The 7,003-nt window shown below is 56.4% G+C and overlaps 1 protein-coding gene across 5 annotated transcripts; it reads right to left on the bottom strand.

The window, feature by feature from the left end:
* Positions 1-1,237: 1,237 nt before the first annotated feature.
* On the bottom strand, positions 1,238-5,870 carry BCKDK (branched chain keto acid dehydrogenase kinase). Of its 5 annotated transcripts, none has more exons than XM_059692182.1 (12): positions 5,727-5,870; positions 4,788-5,150; positions 4,594-4,662; positions 4,387-4,497; positions 4,023-4,070; positions 3,823-3,942; positions 3,648-3,746; positions 3,375-3,448; positions 2,897-3,025; positions 2,716-2,805; positions 1,771-1,929; positions 1,238-1,678 (listed from the first exon to the last, which is right to left on the bottom strand). In XM_059692182.1, exons 2-12 carry the CDS (start codon positions 4,980-4,982, stop codon positions 1,534-1,536), a joined length of 1,239 nt encoding a protein of 412 aa, XP_059548165.1. In that variant the 5' UTR covers positions 4,983-5,150; positions 5,727-5,870; the 3' UTR covers positions 1,238-1,533. The 5 variants fall into 5 exon arrangements, with proteins under 5 accessions (XP_059548165.1, XP_059548166.1, XP_059548167.1 ...); XM_059692183.1 differs by having other exon boundaries at positions 4,788-5,153; positions 5,727-5,859; XM_059692184.1 differs by lacking the exon at positions 5,727-5,870 and adding an exon at positions 5,484-5,504.
* Positions 5,871-7,003: the final 1,133 nt, after the last annotated feature.

Consider the following 7,003-nt stretch of genomic DNA (forward strand, 5'->3'; position numbering starts at 1 on the left):
TCTGGGAGTGTTTTCTCAACAAATCACTTGGATGCAAATCTTCTCAGGTTCTGCTTCTAGGGAATCCAACCTGATGATACATACTTTCCTAGCTTAAAACACACCCATGGACCCCTGCTTAGCTAGACAGGAGAGGTGGGGAACCTTTTTTCTTCCAAGAGCCATTTGGATACACTTAACATCATTGGTGGGCCATACAAAATTATCAACTTAAAAATTAGCCTGCACCCGGCCAGTGTGGCTCAGTGGTTAAGTGTCCACCTCTGAACCAGGAGGCCACAGTTCGATTCCCAGTCAGGGCACATGCCAGGTTCCAGCTTGATTCCCAGTGTAGGGCCTGCAAGAGGCAGCCGATTGATGATTCTCTCTCATTAATGTTTCTCTCTCTCTCTCTCTCTCTCCCTCTCCTTTCCTTTCTGAAATCAATAAAAATATATATATATTAAATTAGCCTCCTATATTTGCTCAGACATTTAATTAACTCACCCCTAATGCCTTGGCAGGGCCCGACCAAATGATTTTGTGGGCTTTATATGGCCCATGCCAGACATTCCCCACCCCTGCTGTATAGTAGAGTCCTGCAGCTGACTGCTGCCGCCTGCCTCTCCAGCCTCACCCCCTGCACTGCAGCCAGCAGACTTTCAGCCTGGCAAGTCACTGGTTTCCTGTGCCCGCTCCATTCCCCGCCTCCATCAGCAGTCCCACAAGCCTTTCTCCTTCCCTGGCAAGATGGGCAGGGAGACCCACCTGCTCTATGGGACCCTTTCCTTTCAATCGCCCTACCAGGGCCCCATGGTCCTCTGGAGCCTGCCAGGGCACAATCTTGTGTGTTCCTGTCCTTGGCGGCAACAGGCACAGGTGGTGGACGGTATTTTTAACCTTACTTGGGCTCAGGAATCAGGTGGCTCAGGAGGTTGCCCAGTCTGGTGACCTTCATCTCCAGAACCTGTGACTGCCAGGAAGGCAAGAGTCAGAAATGAAGCCTGAAGCTGGGCCAGCCTGGGCCTTCGATATTGTCTGAGAAGCAGAAACATTTGTTAAATGAAATGAATGAAAGGTCTTTGTACAAACTGTCAGTCACCCTCACTCCCACCAAGTCAAAGTGCAAGAGACTCGGGGAAAATTCTGTCTGGACAGTTAAGCGCCTGGACATGAACTAGGTTGAACCCAAGGGCCCAGGGAACCTGAATGGGATCAGAAACAAGCTCACCTGCCCTCCCCACATGGGGCCCAAGAGGGCATTCAAAATGTGAACTTTAATAACAGCAGGTCAAAATGGGGTTCCCCAGGAACAAGAAAGATGAAGCCAGTGCTGGGGTCCCCACTTCCTTCCCTCCAAGGGCTGGAGGCAGGGAAACAGTGGACCCTGTGGAGGAGGGGTGGTGTCCGGCTCCATGTAAGTCCATCTGCTTGGCATCGTAAGACCCAAGATGCAGCAGGGTGTGGAGCACAGCGGCACCCTGTCTGGCCCAGAAGGTCCTGGCAGGGTGTGTGGCCCAGGCCGGGCAGGCGGGCAGGCCAAGGGCTGTAGGGTCAGATGCGGAAGCTTTCCTCCCGACCATCAATGTGACGGAGCCGCAGATAGACATCCGTGCCAATGCCCTGCAGGGACTGCAGCCGAAGGGAACCACCGAGGTACTCCGCGTAAGCCCGGGATGTGGGCAGCCCGAAGCCAAAGCTGGGGAGAAGGGAGGGGACAGGACAGGAGCTTCAGAGGCTTGAGTCTCCAGGGCCCCCGCACCCCTCCATCATGGCCAAGCGGGGGCTCACCCGTGCATGGGTCCTGACTGGACACCACTGTGCATGTCCAGGTGACCGAAGAGTGGGTTGATCCGGGGGTCCTGGGTGCTGGACTCAGCTGTCGTGAAGTGGTAGTCCATAACCCGATCCAGGTCCTTGTGAGCGATTCCCCCGCCCCGGTCTGAAATCCTGGCAGGAAGTGGATAATAGGAGCTTGCCTCAGCTTGGCGGGGGGCTCACTACCTCCCATGCAGACAGTGCCGTCTGGTCCCTTTTAGCCAAAGGTGGAATGTCCACCTAGAGCCTTAGGCCTTGTTTTTCATAAGCTTCGTTTCTCTATCCTCGCCTCTGCCTGGGCCACTGCCTGCTTATACCTTCTCACAGGATTTGACTTTCTCAGCCCAGTGTCAGTGTTTACTCCCGACTCTTCCCCCATTCTAGGCCCCTCAGTTGCTAAGGAAGACACAGCCCTAGGGCAGTGATGGCGAACCTATGACACACGTGTGAGAGGTGACACACGAACTCATTTTTGTGGTTGATTTTTCTTTGTTAAATGGCATTTAAATATATAAAATACATTATCAAAAATATAAGTCTTTGTTTTACTATGGTTGCAAAGATCAGAAAATTTCTATATGTGACACGGCACCAGAGTTAAGTTAGGGTTTTTCAAAATGCTGACACGCCGAGCTCAAAGGGTTCGCCATCACTGGCCTAGGGCCCTAGTTGTAATGTCAAACTCGACCGCATGCCTTGTTTACTTCAAGGCCCGGTTAGCCTTTGAGTTTGACGTGCTTGCCCTAGGGCCTGCACCTGGCCCCGACTCTTTCTTATCCAGCTCATGGCAATCTCAGGACCAGAGTATCTTGTGTGACCCGGGACCAAGTCTCAGAGTGGGGCAGGTATTGGTTTGAGCTCATACAGCAAGTCAAAAACAGTGTCGGAACAACCCCTGGCCACCCACTCAGGGCAAACCTGATGACGAGATCAATATCGTTGTTGGCGATCGTGATAACCACATCTGGGACGTTGTAGGGAGTGTCTAGGTGGCTCTCCATCGTGGCTCTATACAGGGGGAAAGACCAGTAGTGGGTGTTGGTATCCCAGCCTCACCCCAGTCCCCATCTGTCGTCTTTCAACATACCAGCCAGCCCACCTCATGGCATTCTTGAGCAGCTCCGGCAGGATGTAGTCCAGGGGCATAGGGATGAAGGGGAATCGAGCAGCCACATGTCCGTTGATGCGGACGCGGGGGGCATTGCCGTACTTGTGCTCACACAGGCGTCTGTGTGTAGGAGCAAGAGTTCAGACCTAGACCAGTGGTTCTCAACTGGAGATGCTTTTTCTTCCATGCCCCCCAGGGAAATTTTGCAATTTCTAAAGACATTTTTGTTTGTTACAACTGGGAAGTACTGCTAACGTCAAGTGAGTAGAGGCCAAGGATCCTTCTAAACATCCTAACAAGCACAGGACAGCCCCTCACAAAACAGAACTGTCTGACCCAAAATGCCGATAGTCACAGTTGAGAAACCCTGCCGTAGACCATGCCCCAGGCAAGGGCTCAGACCCAAGCTTCCCTGCCCAAAGACCCCACCCACCCACCCCCATCCCCACTTCAGCTGCTCTAGCCTCACCTGGCAAAGTCCACCCACTTTTCAATAATCTTCTTTGGCGAGAGGCGAGTGCAAATGATGCCGACAAAGTCAGGCTGTCAGGAGAAAGAAGGTCAGGACTAGCAGCTGACCTGCACCTTGGCCACCAAATGCTTGCAACCTCTGGACTGCTGAAGTAGCCCCAAGCCCCTCCCCAGGCCCTCGGCCCAGGTCCCCAGTCCAAGGGGGCCCCTAGCTTAGTCCCCTCTGCCTCGCTTGACATTCCCAGGTGGGCCTCAGGTCCCAGCGCCCCACCTTGTCCTCATGCAGCGCCAGGTGATGTGTGGCCAACATGCGGATCCCAAGCCTGGACGTCAGTGTCTTGTCCAAGAAGTAGCGAACAAGCTTCTCATCCTGTAAACAGTGGGGCCTCAATAATGCTGTGCCCTCCCCAGGCCCCCCAACAGGCCACCACTGTGCTGCCCCTGACCTCTATGTGCTTCCGGCTCTCACGCAGGCCCTCAGCTAAGAGGGTCACCACATCTTTGTGGTCGTCCAGCAGCTGACGCACCAGCTGGCAGTACTGGGCTTCCTCTGTCTGGTCCTTGATCTGCAGGCCACAGAGGCATGAGGATGGATGGTCCTGCCCTGACCTCTCAACCCCTCACCCTGCCCAGGCCCAGCCCTCACCGGAGGGAAGTCTGTCAGCTTCTGGAAGGCACGGATGTACAGCTCGTGCTGCAAGGAAAAAGTGTCGGAATTCACAAGGATGCTGTGGGCACTGGGTAGAGAACACCTTCCTATGCCATCACCCCAATTCAAGAGGTTCGAACCCCCATCATGGCCTTTCAAGCCTCCATGAACATGCAGCCTTGCCTTCTGAAGGCTGGGGTCTGAGTCCTCTGCGACCCTGAAACCTTTTGGCTGGCAAATCTTTGTCTCTCTGGTCCCATCTCCCCATTTGCCCCTTGGGTAGTGGGCACACTGATCTCAGACCCCCCCCCCACACACACACACACCTGGGGAAGCCCATGCGCCCTAGAGGCCACCTTACCACGTGCAGGATGGTGGGGTTGCAGCCAATGATGAAAGGAAGGCTGCGGAAGCCCTTGATGCGGTGAGCGATCCTCACTGGCAACTCTTGCTGCAAGTACCGGGCACTTTTCTAGTAGGAAAAAAAGGAGGGAAAGCAGGGCTGGGGTCCGAGTGGCTGGGCCAGAGCTCCAGGAACCAAGAGAAAAATAAGGGGCAGGAACCTTACCAGAAGGTGGCTGCCATCCTGAGAGCGGCCTGAATAGAGCATCATGGTCGGAGTGAGGCGGACTGAGGGCTGGAGGAGGGGCACATGGGGCTTGAGCACTGGACCTCCAACACTGCACCCCCACATCGGCCCCGCGCCTTCCCTGGACACCCACTCCACCTGGGGACCCGGACCTCGCTGCCCCAGCTGCGCACCTTCTCTGCGGCCACGTCAATGGCGGACTGGTTGTAAAAGGAGGTGACGGTCTTGGAGCGCTCCCTCGCCATCTCCACGTGGTGGGTGTCGGTGGCTGATGTGGAGAGGGCCCTGAGCAGGAGCGCAGGCCCGAGGAAGGGCCGGAGCGGCGGCCCCACCCGGGGGCCACCTCCCAGCACCGACGCCAGTAGCATCGTCCCGCTCCTTTGTCGGACGGCGCGGCCGCTAGTGCGAAGGACCGGCTAGATGGAGGCGACCCCCAAAAGGGGCAAGGTGTGGGGGGGCCGGGGCTCTCCTCTTGACTTCGGGGGCGAGGGCTGGTGGAGGATGCGACAAGCTCAGCCCCAGGGAGCAGCTCCCATCTACTGGGACGAGGAAAGGAGAGTTGTCAGGGTCCGAATCCAGGCGACCCGCACCGTCTCTTCGCGTAGGCACCGGTGTCCGCAGACCTGGGCGATCTCCTTCGCCCTAACCCTACCCCTACCCCTACCCCTACCCTCCAACCACCTCCCAAGCATAGGACCTTGCCTTCCGGAGCTCCTAGTCTGCAACCCGAGGCTCTATCTGGTGGTCTAGCGCGGAGGGGACCCTCGGGCTCGTCCCGCTCAAAAGCCTCGCCCGGGCGCCTGGGCACCCTGATCAGGGGACGGAGCTACCCCTACCCAGCGCCTCCGGACCCGCCCTCCCGCCCTAACCTGCCCCGGCTGGGCCTGCGTCCGTGCGGCACAGCGCATTGTGCGCCCGAGAGCCGGTTGCAGCGGAGCTGCGACCCCGGAGCCCCCGTCTGGGTTCCCCCTGCGCAAGTCACTTGGTTCAGCCCGGATCCCCCCCATATGGTAGATGCCAGCCCCGCGTCCCGCGCACGCCGCGGTCCGGCATAATGGCGGAGGTGGCGGGCGCGCCCTGCGGGAAGGGTCTGCGCCTGTGGCTCCACTTACCGCGGGGCCAGAGCCAGGGCCAGGGTCCGAGCAGAACGGCCCAACTGCCGCCGGGCCCGGCTAGCAGAGCTGCCCTAGCCCTCTGCCGCGGTGACGTCGCCTGGGCTGTGGGCGCCCGGTGCCTCCTGGGAATTGTAGTTTGGAGCGAAGTACTCTCAACCCGGGTGCCCGCTCCTTCTGGCTATGCCCCTGCTCCCGAGCGCCCAAATAAACTCCACGACTCCCTCCCCGGGGCTTCCGGCCTTATCTGCGGTCTCCGTGCGGCCCTCTGTCTCCTGGTCTATGAAATGGGCTCCCTGGGAGAGAAACGGGAGAGGGCGAGAAGATCCTTAGGTGTAAAGCGCAGAGAGAAAACTGGGTTCCTTCCCTGAGGTCCGGCTTTCTCCTTCCAGCTCTTGGTTAATTTACCGGAAACCCCAGCTCAGCCACTTGCTGACTGAGGCAAGTTACGTAAACTGCTCAATGCTTTAATTTCCATGTTGGCAAAATGAGACTGTAGCAACCTTGGGGTTGTTGTGTGGTTACGTGAATTTATATATGGGGTGTCCCTGGAATAATGCCAGGCGTGGGATTAGCACTATGTAAGTGTTAGACGTGACCATGCATTCATGCCTGTAAGTAACTGATTGGGTGACTTTTCTGTGCCAGGAGAGGAGATCGGGTATTGAATCAAGTAAAAAACCCTTCCCTGTCCTGGAAACAGTTTCCGTGTCAGCTGTGAGGAGGGCTGCACAGGAGGTGGAGGGAGCACCAGATAGGGACGCGGACGTTGGTGCAGGTGCAGCATGCGTAGGACTCGGCCAGGCACGGGAGCGACTGGCAAGGGCATGATGGCAAGATCGAGAGTAGCCTGGATAAGCTGAGGAGATGGCTGCAGCCATGCGGGCACTGGGAGGAGAGGAGTGAATGGTGTCTAGAGTCAGATCATGAGGGGAGAAAGCCACGGAAAAGGTTTAACTTGTCAGGCTTGCCCCTTAGAATCCTCTGGCTGTAGTGATGGGGAATGTGGGGATTGGTGAGACCAAAGGCAGAGAAACCAGTGAAAAGACAGTTATTTTTTCCAAGCAAGAGGTGATGGGAGATTTTTCAGTGTGTGCGTGTGCATGTGTGTGTGCTTGTACTGACTAGATTTTTCTTTACCGTGGTTATGTATTTTACAAATATTTAAAAGTTTTTATTTATTTATTTTTTTAAAAAAAGGTTAAGTTCCCAGTCTGGTGTGGCTCGGCGGTTGGGCGACGACCCAGGAGCCAAGAGGTCACAGTTCAGGGCATATG

This window comes from Myotis daubentonii, chromosome 4 (genome assembly GCF_963259705.1).
Source record: "Myotis daubentonii chromosome 4, mMyoDau2.1, whole genome shotgun sequence".
Lineage (NCBI taxonomy): Eukaryota > Metazoa > Chordata > Mammalia > Chiroptera > Vespertilionidae > Myotis > Myotis daubentonii.